The sequence below is a fragment of the Zalophus californianus genome, chromosome 7 (genome assembly GCF_009762305.2).
Source record: "Zalophus californianus isolate mZalCal1 chromosome 7, mZalCal1.pri.v2, whole genome shotgun sequence".
Classification (NCBI taxonomy): domain Eukaryota; kingdom Metazoa; phylum Chordata; class Mammalia; order Carnivora; family Otariidae; genus Zalophus; species Zalophus californianus.
The window spans coordinates 15,682,533-15,702,051 of record NC_045601.1 but is presented as its reverse complement, the minus strand read 5'-3'; the positions used below and the strand labels follow the sequence as shown (position 1 = coordinate 15,702,051).

At 45.1% G+C, this 19,519-nt stretch overlaps 2 protein-coding genes across 6 annotated transcripts in view; one reads left to right on the top strand and one right to left on the bottom strand.

Moving 5' to 3' along the window:
- The window catches only part of AKAP12 (A-kinase anchoring protein 12), a 95,588-nt gene extending 92,229 nt beyond the window's left edge, over positions 1-3,359 (top strand). For all 3 annotated transcript variants that reach the window (XM_027603453.1, XM_027603454.2, XM_027603455.1), the window contains one exon: positions 630-3,359. The gene's annotated coding sequence lies outside the window, so the exon portion shown is untranslated. The remainder of the gene's footprint in view (positions 1-629) is intronic.
- Positions 3,360-11,057: 7,698 nt separating this feature from the next.
- Positions 11,058-19,519, bottom strand: part of ZBTB2 (zinc finger and BTB domain containing 2) — a 32,064-nt gene continuing 23,602 nt past the window's right edge. For all 3 annotated transcript variants that reach the window (XM_027603456.2, XM_027603458.2, XM_027603459.2), the window contains exons 2-3: positions 19,166-19,350; positions 11,058-13,839 (exon numbers count right to left, since the gene is read on the bottom strand). In XM_027603456.2, the coding sequence (XP_027459257.1) occupies positions 12,468-13,839; positions 19,166-19,350 (1,557 nt within the window). In that variant the 3' untranslated portion in view covers positions 11,058-12,467. The remainder of the gene's footprint in view (positions 13,840-19,165; positions 19,351-19,519) is intronic.

The window sequence follows — 19,519 nt, the reverse complement described above, 5'->3', positions numbered from 1 at the left end:
TTGCCATGTGATGGCAAAATTTGTTATTAGGGAAGCAGGAGTTTGAATCATTATGACTTTATGCAGAACGTTTAGTTGGGGAAAGAATAATCAAGATCTAGGTTCCCTTTTTTCCCTCACTGCCCTGTCATTCAGTCTTAAGTGGTGTCATGAAAACAGTGAGGTCATTTTACCCCCGTGCGCCTGCTTTCAGAGAAAATGAAGGGGCATGTGCATGTGCACAAGGGTGCATGTGTGTGTTTGGCTTGAAGGCATAAGAAACATGTTGTACTCCCAGCACCATACTAGCCAGTTTATTGAATTTTTCTTAATAACCAGAAGTCCATAGTAAGTTGATATCCTCCTACAGCTTGAAATTTTGGTTGATAGCTTTCTAGGAAAAAAAATCCCCCCCCCATCAGTAGTAACAGGCATTTAAAAATCTCCCAGTGCGTGTGATGGGCCCAAATGTTGGTGTTGGGGAGCCACAGGCCCCAAGTTTTGGGGTGGCCCAGCCTGAACTGCCGTGGGTCCTGACCCCCTCGCTTTCTCAGGGGCGGCACTCTGCTCTGAGGGCTTCCACTGCCCCTGAACTGAACGAGGGAGGAGGAGACACTTGATTGACTTTCGGTTCTTCCTTCTTCTTACAGGTCCAGCCCATGGGTTTGCAAGACCAGAATGTGAAGACGAGCAGCAGCAGGAGGAGATGGACGGATGCTGCTGACGAGACTCGAAACCAGTGTTTTTCAGACTCAGAACCGAAGAACAGGCCCCTTGACTGACCTCCTTTCTGGAGCACCCTGACAATCCTGAGGCTGCATCGGGAACTAGAGCCATTTAACACTCCCTCTTCGCAGGGCCACCCCCTTTCTTTCCCTTGATACCATATTACAATGTTTCTGACTTAAGGTCCTAAATTCTTAACCCGGAACTGGAGTTGGCCAAACCTAGTTCTGCTTCTCAAACTGGAGTATCCTCCTTTATGTATTTATATGTATGTTTTAAATAACCCTCCTTTTCTGTATCTGTTGTATATTTTTTTCTTAACCATTAAGGAAATGTGCAGTATGGTACATTCCTTTTGTATTGCACAGGACGTGGCGGGGCGTGCAGCCGTGGTCAAGCCTTGGGAAGCTCTAAGCCTCAGCTGTAACCTGTGAAAACAGCCTCCTAGAGACAACATTCCTGATCAGAAGCTATAGTTTGTACTTTAAAATCCACTAAGGAGTAGGGTCCGTGTTTCCTACCGCTCTAAAATTGGTCACTTTCCCATTATGCACAGTGTGCTAAAAATAAAAAGCCTTTTTTTGGGAGGGGGGGAACATACAGAATGTTCCATTGTTACTGTGAAATTTTTCTTTCTAGCCCAGTGGGGGTTGGAAGGGAGTTTGTTTCAGTAGTGGATTAACTTTAAGCCTTTTCTCTGAATTGTTGAGGCTGTTTGGAGAGATGTGCTTAAATCCCGAGGCAAAGTAGTGAGAAATGTTTTTCATCTTATCAAGAAAACAATTGGCTGTTTTAAGGTTTTGATTCTACTCTTCTATGCTGGACGACATTCACACACAGCACAAAGTAAAGTCAGGTTCTAGACAAATGGTATTTTGATAGGTCCTGGATTGTGTCTGTGCCATATTTATGCCCACTCTTTGGAGGACAGTGTTGCATCATGTTCATTTGGATAAACTGTGATTTGACGACTGATTTAAATAAAATATATGCTTCACTTAGATTTGCTGGTTTTATTAGATACTAGAAAGCCTGGGGCATGTTTCCTGAGTTCTAAAAGCAGATAAGGTAGAAGTTTCCAGTGTGGTCACTACATGGTGTCACCTGTGGATATCGGTTTGAGGTAATGTTCAGAGGAACTCCCAGCAGAGAGGCATCATCGAAGATGACCCAGGAGCTTTTCAGACTGACAGAACTGATCCAGTGCTACCATCTGGTGGTGTCTTCTTGAAAAGGTCAATTTTCTTTTATTGTTTTTGGTTTTAAACAATGAGAAAAATCTAAAAAGAAATTTTTAAGAAGGCCTAATAGTAAAAATGCCTTGTCCATCAGGCGATTTGGGAATTTTTTTTTAAATGTCAAAATGATTTGTGATTTATGCCAATATGTAAAAGACTTCATCAGACTTTGGCCACAATTACCTATGTAGTGTCCCACTTTTTCACACATAGAAATAGCTTGGCCACAGAGACATCTTAAATTGCACTCAAACTCAGAACTTGAGTTTGCAAACTGAAATTACGACTGCTAGTTAATGACTTTAAAATGTCCTAGAAAGACTAGTTTAGCAGATGGAAAACAGGCTGTTAGAAAGTAGTTGATCCTAGATCAACAAACCTGACGACCAAAAAAAGGGCCATATTAGAGAGACACCTCAGATAACAGTATATGGCCTCATAGTTGGTAAATGTTTAATATCCTTCTAGGAGTTAGTCTCCTATATAATAGTCATCTGAGCTTCTTTATTATTAAACTTCAAAATCCCCAAATTAAAAAAAAAAAGCCCTCTGATCTAAATATCTTTTGCCAACTTGAGACTTAAAAAAAATCCAAGTGCTGGTGTCAGTTTTTGATCGACCAAGAGGCCCTTGTAAATGAGAGCAACTTGTAAGGGGCTCCTGATAGGTCCAAACACTAACTTCGTCTCTATGGCAGGAGGAAGCTTCGCTTTGAACCAATTAAAGATTCATGTAGTCAAGTGGTAAGTGATTTTTGTTTTTTTAAATCCCATCCCCCCCACTCCGTTCTGTTTGTGTTTGCTGTTCTCGGACCACCTGTGGCCAAGCCATTCTGGCCTTGGCAAGTGGTTTTCCAGCAGTGACTGTGCTTTCATACTCCTGTCTGGATGTGCCCCGGATTACCTCTGTACGAGCTCTATACCCATGTCTGTTAAGCAACATTTTCATTAACCGGAGGAAATACTATTAACAGTAGCATGAAATAGAATTCTGTATTATAATTCTAAAGCTGCTGTTAATTTATGAAGTACATAATAACCAAATGTAAACTGCAGAATTTGGAGCAAGTGCCTATATTTTGCTATTTTTGGCATTACTGTGGAACCATGTACAATAGAATGCAATGCAAGACTTGTAAACTCTCACCACTTCTTGTAATGGAGGAATATAAAATGTTCCCCCTCAGGTTATTTTGCTAATGGTACACATGAGTTGCCTCTCTCTGTCATGAATACTGTGTTCCAGTATTTTCCTTTGGTGTTTGGAGCTACAAATAGTCAAGGGCTGGAAATGTTAGCTTTCAGTGTAAGCTTCAAACATAGCAGTTTCCTTTTAACCTGAGACAATATTTGATTACTAGTTCTGTTTGGGGGCAAATTTTCATTTATCTAAATAAAATGCAACCTAATTAAATGCCATGGATTTTCTTTCTGTAATTTCACCTTAATTCAGTTTTGATTACTTTTCTCTACTGGTGTGATAGTCATCGCACATTTAACTTCTTTTAATTACTTATCCATCCTTTGCAACATTTTCCACAGAGCATCATGGGAGTTTGGAATGTACCTGGGACAGTGTACAATGCACAAAAAACTATCAGTGATTCTTAACCTTTTGGAGGCCAAGAGCCCTTTAATTAGAATCTCATTAAGCCTCTGGCTGACCTCAAACTCCCCAAAATGCAGTTTTTGGATAGTCACACAGACCTCCTCCGAAATCCCAACCAATAACTAGAACCGGAGTTAGAAACCCTTCACCCAGCTCTACAAGGAAGGAAATGGACCCAGCCCCAGAAGTCCCAGGTGGCGATAGGATGGAAGCTGAACACACAACCAGAGTCCTGTAACTTCAAGCCTATGTGACTGTTCATTTCTAATGTGATTCTGGAAATGGATCTGCTGCTGGACATCCTGGCATAATTCTTGTGTAAATGCAGATTTCTCCCCCCACCCCCACCAAATTCCTTACCATCTCCACCTGTGTCACTGGAAATTCTCTGAGGATCTGGGTCCTAGTTTTATGTATGAGAAAGCTAAGATTTAAACCATCAGCTTTTAATGGGGTGCCTGGGTGGCTCGGTTGGGTGTCTGCCTTGGGCTCGGGTCATGGTCCCGGGGTCCTGGGATCAAGCCCCATGTCAGGCTCTCTGCTCAGCGGGGAGTCAGCTTCTCCCTCTCCCTGCCGCATCCCCTGCTTGTGCTCTCTCTACCCTCTGTCAAATAAATAAAATCTTTTAAAAAGAAAAAAAAAAACCACCAGCTTTTAAGTCACTTGAGGGTTTTTGTTTTGTTTTTAACCTCGAAGGTTTTGGTTAAGGTGACCAGGACTTGGGGATGGCATGGTGGTGAAGGTAGTCGTGACTTTTTTTAATGCTGTCACAGCTTAGAAATCAACCCTACTTTTTTTTTTTTAAGATTTTATTTGTTTATTTGACAGAGAGAGCGAGAGCAGGAACACAAGCAGGGGGAGTGGGAGAGGGAGAGGCGGGCCTCCCGCCGAGCAGGGAGCCTGATGCGGGGCTCGATCCCAGGACCTTGTGATCATGACCTGAGCCGAAGGCAGACGCTTAACGACTGAGCCACCCAGGCGCCCCTCAACCCTACTTTTTAGATCTCTATAAGTAAGACAAGTGTTCCAGTGCCCTACCTCCAGTTATGAGTGAGGTGATCTCAAAACTTCGCATGTTCTTCCATTGCTTGTTGACATTGAAAATTGGAACACAAGTTTTACATTAACGTCTTAAGAGCAGCTTCAGCGGCTCCTAGGTGGCTTACTCCATTAAGCATCTCTCTTCGGCTCAGGTCATGATCCCAGGGTCCTGAGTTCGAGCCCGCGTTGGGCTCCCTGCTCGGCGGGGAGTCTGCTTCTCCCTCTTTTACCCCTCCCCACCACGTTGCTCGTGCTCGCTCGCTCTCGCTCTCAAATGAATAAATCTTAAGAAAGAACAGCTTCACCATAACACTCATATTTGGAGACCAGAGATAGAATAGCATTTCCTAAATAAAGGAAATAGGACTGAACATGCTATTTTCCCACGGCAGGATATTGAGTACTAAAGCCTACCTCTAACTCAACCTTTTATTCTAATTCCAAATAACTTGGTATAATTAACTAGCACAGAGGCAATACTATAAATTAGGTTAATTTAAAAAACCACACTGTGCTTGATTCTACTCATCCCTGTTAGCTTCAGGAGCTCACCTGATACCTGGAAAAGCAGGTGGGGTTTCCTCTAGAACTTGAAACCTGAACATAACTTGTGTTCTTTCAAAAGACTTTATAGAAATAATATTGCAGAGTCGGCCAGTGGGCCATTTTAGGGAGTGAGACTTGCTATAAATCATTAAGATAACTTAGCAGGGAAGTGAAGCGATACCCTTGTGTGTGTTAGGGATTCCCAAGGAAGTGTTAGGGGTTGTGGTGCTGTTTAGTCTATTCCCTTGTAGCGGTTTTGGTTTCAGTGGTAAGAAAGGGTGTTACTGGAATTTAAATGTGTTGAGGCCCTGGGGCCTTGTCATCCTGCAAGGCCCAGGACAGCCCTTCATAAGAAAGGAGTTTTTACCTAAAATGTCATGCATCTCAGGGGTGCCTGGGTGGCTCAGTCAGTTAAGCTTCTGCCTTTGGCTCAGGCCATGATCTTGAGGTCCTGGGATGGACCCTCACCCCGTGTCAGGCTCTCTGCTCTGGGGAATCTGCTCCTCCATCTACCCCTCCCACCGCTCGTGCTCGCTCACGCTCTCTCAAATAAATCTTCAAAAAAAAAAAAAATGTAATGCATCTGGAGAATTGCTTCCAGCTTCTAGAGATTTGAAGACTGGAGGTTGGGAGGAGGACCAGCAAAAGTATAAAGTCCAGGCAGGAGTTGATCATGGCTGACATTAAAGTAGTGGCCGTTTGGCTGGCGAGCTGTGCATGAGGTCAAGAGATTTAGGAGGGTAGAATCAACAGGGCATGGCACCTCATTAACTGCCGTGGGAACTATGTGGGGTGAAGAAGGAAGTTTCTGGGTTACCAGCCTGCATATGGAGCCAAGCCCTGTCATGGGTGGGGCCAGGGGATAATCATCAGTTTGGGAAATGTTCAATTAGAGAGGCCCGTGAGCTCTCCAAGGACAAATGCAGGATCAGCAGCTGGATATGTGGGTCTCAAAAGAGTTGAGACCAACAAAACAGCAATGGCGCTTCTGTTCTATGTCCTGGGAGACCCAGAGAGGGGAAATAACCTACAGGGATCCTGGCAATGTGTCTTAAAATCTCACACACAAACTTTGGTTGGGTGACTGAGAGAGAGGAGGCTCCTTACCTTGTCACAGCCGTGTCATTTCAGAACTTAACAACTACATGCTTTACAAGATTTTCCTGTTGGGAACGTACTTTAAGAACTAGAAAGCAAAATGCACCACAATGCATTCACATTAGTAATTAGAAAGAGAAATTTAAATAAAACCGTCTCCGGAGCCAACGTCATGACTGCTGGTGACCACCTTTCCTTGAAGGTTTTGGTAGATTCAGAATAATGACACCGATCTTCCTAAAATGTTATGAAGATACACCTTATTAAGACGCGCTCTTTTTTAAACATGAAACATCCACTGTGTGTCATCTGCATTTCTTTTCTTTCCTCCCTGTTGCCTGTTCAGCTTCTGTGGCCTGCTGCACCTCTCCCCAGGGAGACTTGGCAGGAGAGACACGCTACCTGGGGGTGGAGGGCCTGTGGGAGGGACCAAGCCTGCAGTGTCCTGGGTCAGTCCCAGGTTCCTCTGGACGCTGTATCATGCAGGCTCCCGGTTCTCTCCCACATTTGTCTACTTATAGGCGACACAGCCTAACTGCAAAGATGAGATTCTTGAGTTCCTTTTCTTTTGCTGACAAAATTATAGAAATACAATGAAACGCCTCACAGCTAGGTAGGGTTTCCCAGGTATTGTGATGGTAGCAGAAGGGCCCTGGCTTAGGAAATGGGGGCTGTGTATTTACCTCTAAGGGGTTGTGTGCCCTTAATGAACCACCTAATGCCATTTTGTGTCCTCAGCTGGATCCCTGCCTCTTTTACCAAGGAGGAAACTAGGTGGCCTCCCTGAAAACTACTTAGGGTATTTGATTACTTCAGCTTCATTCTTTTCTGTGCTCACAGGTTACAGGGGCATTTAGAATGAGAAGAGGGAGGTCTAGAGTAAAGCCCATTTCTTCTAAGGGCTCCTGTGCCAATGTGTACAGAGCATATATCTATCTCATTAAGGAGCACTTTGCTTCAAAGAAAGCAGAATGCTAGAAATGTCACAGGTCCCTGTCTGGCCCCTTATTAGTTCCCCCGGTTATTGCAATTCTGAGAAGCAAGTAGAACCAGGAAAGGACAGTAATATAGCAGAAATGATATATGGTTCTCAAGACGTGGCTCCTGGGGGCATCTGGGTGGCTCAGCTGGTTAAGCATCTGCCTTTGGCTCAGGTCATGATCCCGGGGTCGTGGGATAGAGCCCGGCGTCGGGCTCCCTGGTCAGTGGGGAGTCTACTTCTTTCTCTCCCCCTGCTCGTGCTCTCTCTCAAATAAAAATCTTTAAAAAAAAATGTGGCTCCCAGTATCATCATCATCATCGTCATCTCATCTGGGAACCTATTAGACATGCAAATTCTTGGGCCTGACCCTAGATGGACTGAATCACATACTCTGCCGGGCTGAAAGTCTGTTTATCAAGCCCTCCAGGAGATTCCGATGTGCTTGTTGTAGGACCACTGCTGTAATATAAGGTTTTATTTTATTTTATTATTGTTTTTTTAAAGATTTTATTTATTTGACAGAGACAGTGAGAGCAGGAACACAAGCAGGGGGAGTGGGAGAGGGAGAAGCAGGCTTCTCGCTGAGCAGGGAGCCCGATGTGGGACTCGATCCCAGGACTCTGGGATCATGACCCGAGCCAAAGGCAGACGCTTAATGACTGAGCCACCCAGGCGCCCTGTAATATAAGGTTTTAGAACGGATTTAAGTTAATTGCCTCAATAGCAGAACAAATGGGTTAACAGGTGAAAAAGCTCTCCCCTGTGCCTGGCACCTCTCCCCCAGCAATTGCTTCTAGCCCTTAGAAGTGTTTGCACATTTGGGAAAATATCTTTTTTCCCCCCTCTTAATATAATTTGGACAAACCTAGGTCTGAAACCAAATACAAAAAAGTAGGTCAGATGAGCAAGGAAAGCCATCCATGTCTTGTACTTCTTGCTTTTGCTGAATCAAAGGCTTGTCAGTTACAACAATACAGGACTTGTTGATTGCCAAGGGCTGGTCAAAGGTGCCTGTTGGGTGTAGAACATCCCTGGGGGAGTAGAAAGAGCATTGCTTTTTGAGGGAGCCACATGGGGTTTAAAATCCTGGCTGTCTATATGGCTGGATAACCTCAGGTTATTTAATTTCTTTGGGCCTCAATTTCCTCATTTATAAAAACGGGACACGTGCCTGCCAGGATGATTGGGAGTAAATGAAAGCACCTAGCACACAGACAACCCAGTTGAGGATCTCACGTTCCCCCACTCAGCCCTTCCATTGACAATGCCTTCCTCACAAGGAGCGATGTTCATAACTGCCAGGAAATTAGGCAGGGCAGGTGATTATGTATTTCCCAGAGAATAGCACAAACTTGGGTCAAGAATAACCATGTTTTATGTTCAGAATTATTTTGGTCCAAGGAGAATGAAACCACAGAATATCATTTCATCCCGGTCCAGTTTTTTTCACATTAAAGATTCTGAGTCTACTTTTTATTTAGAGAGCTGTTAACGGTTTAGTTGATGTTCTTCCAGTTGTGTTTAAGGAGCTGGTTCTAGAAGAGGCAGATTAGTTGACCTATATCTTAAGACAGTTTTTTATTTACCCAAAGATTTCTAAGCCTAAATCTTGCTTACTTGCCAATGATGGATAGTAATAATTTGTTCCAGACTGAAATGGAGAATTAAAGCAAAGCAAAATGCAATTTAAGTATTTTGAGGACTCTGAAAATTGTCCTAAAAAATGCAGTCAACCTCAAGAACAAGTTCCATTCCATTCCAATAAACTACTCTCCATACAAGTAAGTTCGTCTCAACATTCCTTACTAGTGAATGAGTGAAGAGGGCTCCCCCTCCCCCACCGTAATTCCCAGTCAAGTCATAGAAAGTACTCCTCCCACGCCCCCCACACACCATCCTCCCGGACCATCCTCCTAAGTGCCTCGATCTTTTTTAAACATAGCAATTCAGTGTTTTACCTGAAATGCCTGACCAAGGCCTGACATTTTGAACTGAAGGGCTCTTTCTGCATGCCTCAGCTCTTTCCCTTTCTTGGGAGGGAAATTACAAATAACAATAGTGGCTGATTTCTGTGACTTTTTTTTTTTTTTAAGTAATCTCTACACCCAACACGGGGCTCGAACTTACAACCCCGAGATCAACAGTCACATGCTCCACTGACTGAGCCGGCCAGGTGTCCCCCCATGACTTTAAAAAGGAGGATGTTTGGGGTCCACTCCACTCTCCATTCTTCTATCACTATCCAAAGCAACTTTATATATGTATATATTTTCCAGTTTATTGGGGAATAATTAACAAATACCTTTTGATGGCAAGGCTTTCTTCCCATTACAGCCGTTATTTCCCATGGTAAGGTAAAATCCTACAGTACTTTACAAATTTTTTTAGCTGTATCTGTTGAACGAATGAATCACTTTTAATTGTTTTCCCTATGAATGGAAAAGTGGTAGGAGCAGAGGTGTTAATAAGGGCTAAAACGTGGAGAGTGACAATGCCAATTAATGCTGACGCCTAGGGCACCTGGGTGGCTCAGTTGGTTAAGCGACTGCCTTTGGCTCAGGTCATGATCCTGGAGTCCTGGAATCGAGTCCCACATCAGGCTCACTGCTCAGCGGGGAGTCTGCTTCTCCCTCTGACCCTCCCCCCTCTCATGTGCTTTCTCGCTCTCTCAAATAAATAAGTAAATAAAATCTTAAAAAAAAAAGTGCTGAAGCTTAGGTGTTCAGACCGATCCCACCATCAACTGAAATTTCCAAAGCTTGTTTAAATTGGGACCATCAAAAATTAAGAATAAATGGTTAAATTTATAACCTCTTGTGATTAAAGAGCCAGCGAGCATCCTAGGGTGCGGAGGACTGGCAGGTCTGTCACAAGAGGAGGTAGCCACAAGCTAGTGGTAAGAGCCCCTGGACCACCCATAATGAGTAGCTGACCACACAGTTCCTGCCCTCCCCCCTCCACCAAATTGCAGGAAGTGAGCTGGGGCTGGCTGGCATCTTAGCCTCGCTCTCTCTCCTCACCCACCAGATCCCTCGTGATTCCCATGACTTTCTGCTCTTTAAGAGCCCCTGGCCGTGACCCAGGTCCCTTCATAGCTGCCGGGAGCGCTGTGGAGGGCAGCGGGGACATGCCCGGATTTCCCTTCCCCAGATACTCAGGGAAGTTAATTTGGCACAAGACTCTCATTTAAATTGGGAGATTCAGTGAATATAGTTAAAAAAAAAAAAGATGAACTAGGTGGAAACCTCTCACTACTTAAGAGTCTAGGTTTAGGGGCGCCTGGGTGGCTCAGTCGTTAAGCGTCTGCCTTTGGCTCAGGTCATGATCCCGGGGTCCTGCGATCGAGCCCCGCATCGGGCTCCCTGGTTGGCGGGAGGCCTGCTTCTCCCTCTCCCACCCCTGCTGCTTGTGTTCCTTCTCTCATGGTGTCTCTCTCTGTCAAATAAATAAATAAAATCTTAAAAAAAAAAAAGTCTAGGTTTATGTAGCACGACTTTGTGTCATTTTTAGGTAAACCCCTCTTGGGAGTCTTTTTTTTCTTCCTCGTAAAATAAAGTTGGGTAGGATGACCTCCCGATCTCTTCCTGGCCAAGCTTGGACTGTCCATAGCACCCTCCTACAGATTCTTCATTTGATTCCCACAATCTGCCGATCCAGGGGTTACCTGGTTTTCGTTGTACAGAGGTGGAAAATGCCACTCAAGTGAGGGGACCCGCCTGCCCAAAGTTCTGCAGACAGAAGGAGGGGTACAGCAAGGAGATGCCTCCTCAGACCACGTCCCCCTCCTGGCATCTTTTTGGGGAGATAGAGTAATATGCAGATACAATAAAATACCCATTTAATTAAATGTTTATTCAATGAAAGTATGTATAAAAACTTACAAATCTGAGAACTCAACTATACATGAAACAGGATGACGGGATATTCAGTTTTAAACATATACATACAGCACAGCTAGCTTCCCTTTTCCCTTCGGTCCTTATTTCTGGCTCCTGTTTTGTCCTGTCAGACCATTCTGTTACTGGCCTAAGGAAAGATTAATGGATGCGTTTTACTGCTTTCAGGCCAATGGAGGAAAATTTCAGGTGTTTAAAGAAAAAGGAAAAAAAAAAAAAGGTGGAGATGAAACATCAAAATCAAGTTTTTTCCCCAAACAGCAGTTAGGTTTTTTTGTCCTGATTTTTCTCTGCCATTTTGGATGCTTCAATGAATCTTGCCAGTAAACTATCAGCATTAACATTTAAAGTCATTAAAGTTACTACATGCTCTGCTCACAACCTCCCCTCTGAGATGCACTTTCCTGCATACATACACTGATTTAAAGCAGCCAGTCGGTGCTAAAACAAATTTAACACTGGCAGCTGCTGGAATGGCATGTCGTTTTCTATTCAGAAAGACAATCTATAGAATAGTACTTTCAAATCTGATTTTAAAAACAACCAACAGATTTATCAGAAACTAAAACAGAGAATTTTGTTCTTGTTCAACTTTGAAAGAAGCCAGCAATTTGATAAGGCATGTGCGTTAATACACCTGTTTATCGCAAATATCCACACGTTTTCTTACAAACACACAAACTCACAGCTTTGTCATGTTTTATCCAAAAATTAAGATTGCCATCACATTATTACTTTTTCTCTTTTGTGTTTTGTTCAAGTAGATTTCTTAGCGAATGATTTTTCTTGACTGGACATAATCTCAAAGGATGCATTCTGAAATAAGACCTGGAGGATAAATACTAAGAACATTTGCTTGGGTTTCAAGTTTCCCCACACCTTCTAGATTTTGCATAGTACAGAGCCCAGCGGTATCTTTAAGAAGCATGCTGTATTTTCTGCCATTTTCTGAGAAGGAAGACTTATTACCCAGGGAAAGTCATAATTTTCGCTTACCAAATTGCATTCTAGTTGTTTTGTTTTGTTATATACCCTTCATTAGTTCCAAGTAGGCTTTTAAATAATCTAAAACGTCTCAAAATCTATTTGAGTTTATAAGTACTACTGACCATTATCTCTCCAATATCCCCTGACTCGAAGTAAGTATGTTCCAGGTTTATAATGCACAAAGCCTTTGCGGAGGAAGGGCTGGGGACAGGGAGGGGGTGGGAAGGACAGAGGGGCCGGGGACCTGTTTGTATCATGCCATGGAGAACTACAGTTCTGAATTGGGGGGTCGGGGGGGGGAGGGCAGAGAAAGAGAGAGGAGATAGTCTCTGTAAAAATGACAGTTTTTAAAAAGGTAGGTCACATTCAGTCTAACAACACTGTTTCCTGTTCCTTTTTGATGGAAGCTAACACCGGGTGGTCAGGTTCCGTGACTTCAGAGTCCCCACTGCCCAGGAGAATGGACCGCCCCTCGTCCAGGGCAAAAACGTCCGAGTTCTGGTTTTGGCACGAATGTTTAACCACCTCATTGGGAGTCGAGAACGTTTTGTCACACAAGTTGCATTTGTAGGGTTTGTTGGTCTGGACCAACATGTTGTCCATCTGACTGCCTTCCTCAAACGTGCAGAGCTCCAGGGTCTGTTTGTCCACCATGGTGTAGGTGTCGATGCTCTGATTGAGGCACACATGCCGGGCCGCCTGGTTGGCCCTGCAAAAGCTCTTGTCACACGTGCTGCATTTGAAGGGCTTGCCGGTGTGTATGTACATGTGCTCCCGCCAGTGGCTCTTCTGGATGAACTTGCGGCCGCAGATGGTGCACTCGTACTTGCGCCGCTTGACCTCGCGCTCTTGGTCGGCCTGCTCCAGGTTGTCGATGTCCGCGATGTCGGAGGGCGGCGGCGTCTCCGAGTGCTGCTGCCCGTCGATGATGGGGGAGTCGGAGATGTGCGGCAGCTCACTGTCACTGACCATCCCGGCCTCGGGCACCTCCATGGCGTCCTTCCCCAGGTCGGCCGCGTTGCTACAAAGAGAGAGGGGCGCCCGGCTTTCTCCTGGCTGGCCGGCCGTGAACGGGACCCCCGTGTGGATCTGGAGGTGTTCCCGCAAACTGCTCCGCAGCGTGAAGCGCCGGCCGCACAGGTGGCAGGCGTAGTACTTCGGGAAGCTCCCGTTCCTCTTCATGATGCTCGGCTTGACGTGGGCTATGGTGAGGGGTGCTGGCTGCTCGTCCGAGGAAGAGGCTTCCAGATTGGCCTCCTCCCCAGCGGGAGTGGGGGGCACAGGAGTGGAAACGAGTTCTGGAGACAGCGAGGTCTGCAGGGGGTCTGAGGGAGTCAGGTGCGTCCGAGTCACCTGGGCCAGGTTTGAAGTCAGCTGCGAGAGCTGGGAGGCCTCAGGCACCTGCTCCTGGCTCATCCTGGGCGGCTGTGGCCGGGGTTCCCGCCCGAGCTTCTCAGGGGCGGAGGCAAGCTTGGTGGCTTGTCTCAACTGGTGATCTGCAATCTGAATGCCATACAGGGAAGAGGCCAGGGGGAAGACTTGGTCGGGATGAGAAAAGGCTCCTTGGCTGGCCAGGCTGGCTTCCTGGATCAGTGGGTAGGCGTGCAGAAACTTGATCCCCTGTTCTAATCTAACAGGATCAATCAGTTGAGGTGCCATCTTGCCAGTGTACATCAAATGTAAGAGATAGCTGAAAATATCTGGCTGTATGTCAGTTGGTTTCAAACGGACACACTCACTGGAAGAAACAAGTGAACAATCTGTAAGTAAATGTCAACCCACGTCTCCGATGAGAACATGACCGCTGAAGAAAAAAATGGGCCACTTTTTAAGGGCAAATGAAACAAGAGCATTTCCCGTTTCTTACTGTTAAGTGTTTCGTGAAATGGAATACTCAGGGGAGATAACTGGAACCTATGTAATTTAACTGTATTAAGAACAGAGAGATACAATAAATATATTTTCAAGGACCGAGAAGGAAAAAGTTCATGTTAAGCAAATATGACACCTTAACTCTTAGACTCCTGAAGCAGTTTTTCTCCTAATAGTCTACGTGAAACTCTATCATCTTGTAGTTTTAGATAGAACTGCAAGAGTTCTATAAAAAAAAAAATTTTGTGTTTTGTGCAGAGAATCTATTGCTTATCAGTCTGAAGGTGGCCTGTGACCCAGTCATGGTTAAGAACCGTTGACCTGGCAGATCTTTCGCTAAAAGTCTATGATTTTCTATTGATCCAATGCCATCCAGAGCTCAGCAGGAGATCTTTTAAGGCAAATCAAACAATCTACCTGATGAGAAAGCTTCTTCATTCGTAAAATGATACGGGGTGGGGGGGGGGGCGGCGGCGGTTGGGCTAGTATGAACAAGTGCTAAGAGCCACACGACAAAAGTAAGAGAAAAATAAAACCTAATTCTGTTGGTGCTCTGAACTCTCTACTCTCTGATCTATCTCCTGTAGGAAGGTATGGAGGAACATTCTAGGTCAAATGGGGTCAGATCACCTTCCCAGTATTGCAGGACTGTATTAAAAAGCGGTTCCAGGACAACTCCCTTCCTTACCAAATGTAAATACCACCACCATCAACAGAACTACAGCTGGCCTTTACAGCCGTGATCTCATTAAACTGCCATTAATTCTCATTTTACAGATAAGGGATTGAGGCTCAAAGAGATTCATGCCTTGCTCTCAGTATCAGAGTTCCTAAGAGGGATTTAAATCTCGGTCTCATTCGAAACCCATGACACCAAAATTGTTTAGAGCATGAAAATGATCCTGTGTAGTAGTTAAGGCAGATCTGGATTGTTCCCATTTGACAGATCTGGAAACTGAGATCCCCAAAAGTCCAGTGATTTATCTGAGGCACCTAAAGCAGCTGATTTTCTAACTTTTAGACGCTAGTGTCTGCCTCATTCCAGAAACATCATTCTGATCAAGCAGCTTGAATCAAGAAGTCCCAAAGAATTCTTCCTAAACCATCACTAATGACAGAAATTCTAATGCATCATTAGAAAGCAATGATTGTATCTATATAGTATGAGTTATGTGCTATCGTCCACTGAGTGAGTATATTCTACAGACAATGCAGTTTCAAAGACAGCTTCCTTGAATGCCTTTAGAATGTATAATCATTTTTTAAAATGGATTATTTAATTAGGTTCTTAGAATTTATAATCATTTTTGATTATACCACTTCTTACTATTCTCTTTTTGTCTCCTTTAGCTGTTTATCTTATCGATAAATATTTCCCGATATGCTAAAAAAGTAACAGTATACCTTGCTCTTCCAAATTTAACATTTTATTCTATATTTTAAAAGAGTGACTTTAATAGCATTTGTGACAGAACAGATTTGACTAATTCCTGTCTTGCCATCAATGTGTGTATATTTCAAGATGACTGCATACAAATAATCATGTGAAAAATGTCTGCCTACGAAGTATGGAAGTCAAAGAATAAAGATTATGCATAAAAACTAGCAGCACTTTGATGGCAGAAAGAACAGAGCTTCTGTGACTCTATTTTTTTAAAAAGACAGATCACTCATCTTCCTTTGGAATCTTTTTACAGTCCTCTCTTTATATTCCTTTAAATAGGAATGCAATTACAGGTGGTCTTCCCTTCAAGCACAGGGCGAGTGCCAATAATACTCTGTGTACACTAGAATGCATTTAAGGGGCTCTAGGGAAGTTCAATATTCAAAACAAAACTTAAGGGATCATGTGTGGTGAAGAATACTTTAATCATGTAAATAATCACCTCCAAAACAGAGAACTGGGAAACCACAGGCCTTCAGAGATACGAAGTACTCCCAGGAGATTACAGGGCACCTTTGTTCTGCTGGGAGGGAATGTTCCTCTAGGCAGAAGGGACAGTGAGCCCCCCTCTGCCTCCCAGAAAGAGAAGAGAAGGGCCGAAAATCCCAAGGAGGGCTGTGTTTTTTAGCATCTGTGAGTGGTAAGTACCAAGCAGGGCCCCTTCCCAACAAAATTTTGTCATAAGTTTTATGATTTTCCCTCATTTGTTATTGTACAGGTTGTCGTCTGTCCCCTGCCAGTGATGGGTGGTGACTGAGCAGAGCTCAGGTTTTATAAACTGTGTGCAATCTCCGAAGGCAACGAATAAATGGGGCTGGGAGACCCCGCCAGGCTGGAGGGAGAAGGATTCCGAAGGGGCCCACGGGGCTGGTGAGAAACCACCAGGGAAAGGGAGGCAGCGAGTCGCTCGGATTTAAGGCCAGCGCCTAGGGCCCTGGGAGGTTCCCAGAAACCAATTATCTTGATTTCAATTTTTTTTCTTAAAGCGGAAGAACACATGCACCCATATACACATAGAAACACTTTAAAAAAAGTTATTTAAAAAAGTTCCTTAGGTCACATTCCAGCAATTTCCATCCTTGACTGCTTTCCCTCCCAGGCAGCTAGGCCTCTCTGCGCGCTATGGGCCCCGGACTTTGGTCATTTCCAAGCCCTTCTGGAAGGACATAGCTCTCCACAAGATAATTACACCTGCATGCTTTGATTTGTAGGTGTCTGCTTGAGACAACACTTGTACAGGAAAAATATGGTTTCAGCACCGGCACAAGCCCTTTGTACAAACTTTCGCAGTAATTTGCATTTTTAATCTTTCCTTTGGCTAGAATCTCAAAGTCAAAGAAGGGCTTAAAGAACTAGGGCAATAATTAATTTTAAACAATGTTTACCTCATTCAGAAGGTTGTGCTGAGCCAAACCTGCCTCTCTGCAGTTTGGGGAGCTCTGTGTTTGCAGCCCTACAAGATTTAAAGCTTAACCACTTGGGGTGCTGCACACGAGACAGAGACATCTAGTGGTACTACAGACAATAAAACACTCTTAAACCAAGTGTGAAAACATTGTAATCTCAGCCCACCTTTTGCATCATGAGGTGGCAGTTCACAGTGCCTTGCAAAAAAGGCTCTGGTTGAAAAGCCTGCCTCTGGCTTTTGCCCTGATTTGCTTTGTCTCAAAGAGAAATGGCGCGTGCCGCCTCCAGCCCAGTAACACTTGGGACTCTGATCTACACAGATAACCACATTTCCTTTTTACAAAGGCATTTAAATGCTCTCCACTTAAGTTTCTTGCATCTATTTAAAACTCATTAAACTGTATTCTTTTACTCCTCAAAATGAAAATCTTCCCCCTTTCAAGACAGGTTAACTCATTGTGTTGAAACTTCTAAGTCAGTCTCTGACAATGAGGTAAAAGGGAATAGCCTTAGTGTCGCAAGACAAAGCAACTTCGGCTGGCCATTATTCCTCTTCTTCACCCATTCTGCTCCTCCAGACACTTAACAAGTGGCTTAAATTTGTACAAATACCTGACCTATACACTGGGGCGTCCACAAAGCTTGGTCCAACCCGGTCTCTGCCCTCAGGAAACTTACAAATGAGGAGGGGAGATAAGTCCACCAAGAACAACACAGGGAAAATGTGCTGATCTTGCTGTGAAATGTGAGAAAGGAAGAGATGGCTTTGGATCACTGTGGGGAGGGGTCACGGAAGAGGTGGGGGGGGCGGAGCTGGGCTCAGGGGCTGGGCCGAGGGGGCGCGGTGGCCAAGCAGGGTGGAGGTCAGGCTGCCAGCCTGCGGGGCCTTGAAAGAGAAGCAGGGATCTGTGTGCTGTGTTGACATGCAATGGATATCCTCTAGGTTTCTGATCAAAGGAGTAGCACCACGGAGTAGGCTTCTGATCAAAGGTGTCATACAATCAAAGCGCTGTTTAGGAATATTCATCTGACAGGAATGATTAGGAAATGGGAGGAAGTAAGAAGGGGAGGAAAGGGCTAATGCAAAAGGGACTGTGAGAGAAACATGATTTGGGGACCGAGAGAGTGGGGTTTTGGAGCGATTTCAAGTGCAGGTTACTTGGACATGAACAGGGAAGCGAGGGAAGGACGTGGGAAGGCCTAATTCCACTTCAGACACGCAGATACTCGACTCTACCGCTCGGGCAGCCAGCCTCGCAGCCTTGGGAAGCAGAGTCCTGGACACAGAGAAAGGTCAAGGCCAGAGCTGTAAACTTATGGTTTCCAGTGGAGGTCAAATCCAGGAGAAACAAGCCCCCCTCAGAAGAGTGCACATGGAAAGAAGCATGGAAAGCTCAAGACCAAAACTCGGCAGGCTCTCGAAGGCTCCCGCGCAGAGGGCAGGAAAACAGGGAATGTTCTGCATTATCAAAGTGCAGACGACGGCCCTTAAAAAGAGGAAGCAAGCGGTAGCAAGTGCTGACAAGGACGCCAGAGGCTGAGAAGAGCCGAGGTTTCTATGAAGAGGTGCCCTTTGAGAAGTGATTTCAGTGGGATGGAGCACAGGCCACAGGGCCACCAGAGAGGCAGGGTCGGGGGGTGCAGTGCAGGGAGCTCCAGCAAGGCTGTGGCTCGCCCTCTGAACACCTTCAGGTGAGACGGAGGAGAAGCTGGGGTAGGCAGCACCGTCAGGGCGGCAGGGGAGCGTGGCTCCTTCAGACTCGGGTGCGGGGGGGAGGGGGGCTGCAGTGAAAAGTACAGAACAAGGAGTAAGAGGTAGGATCTGCAGCCTGAGAGTTGGAGGAAGATCACTTTTCCTTAGACATCGAGGGTCCTTTTCTCCGAGATGGGAAGGACAGATCAAGCCAAGATACTGGGATTGAGATGTTTTAAGAGAGAAAAGAAGGAAACTGGGGAACTGATACCCTCAAGCTTCTCACTAGACCGACAGATAAAGATACAAATAGGGAAAGGAGTGCGGGGAGTCCGGGGGGCTGGGGCTGGAGGAGTGGGAGAAAGGGATTCAGGAGGCCACTGCCCATCCTGCTGTTGGGGGGGACACCTAGCCAGGGTACTGGGCGTGGAGGGGCTGCTGGGGGCTCGAAGGTCCGTGGAAGTAACCAAGATGGGCAAAGGGGGCAAGTGAGGTCACGAGGGAAAACTGGGAGCCCAGGGGCCTAGGATTCCAGGGAGAGGAGGGGAGCCCCATGGTCTGGATGGGCTAAGAGCAGGTTTGGAGGGGAAGAGGGCCATGAAGTTCAGCGTCTACAGGCATTAGATTATTATCAACCACGTTAGTTACCTGGTCTGATGGACAAACAACATCTTAAAGTAATTGGAGAATGAAGCAAGAACTGATTTGTGTGCCTTGAAGTACACATCGCCGATGGCAACCGTGCAGTCACACAGGAAACCAAACTCTCGCTGAGCGTTTAACTGTTGCAGGAGAATAAGTCCATGGTTGGCCAAATCCATTTTTTTAAAAATCTGCAAAGCAAACAATTTTTTTTTAAGAAAGGTGATTCACAAGTAAGTATGTGTCCGTTATAGTCACCAATAGTAATGACCACAGCTAACATGTCATGCCAACAACGTGACACCAATTCACTCATTTAACCTCCACAGCAGCCCTGTGAGCCTGTTGCTCTGTCTTCAC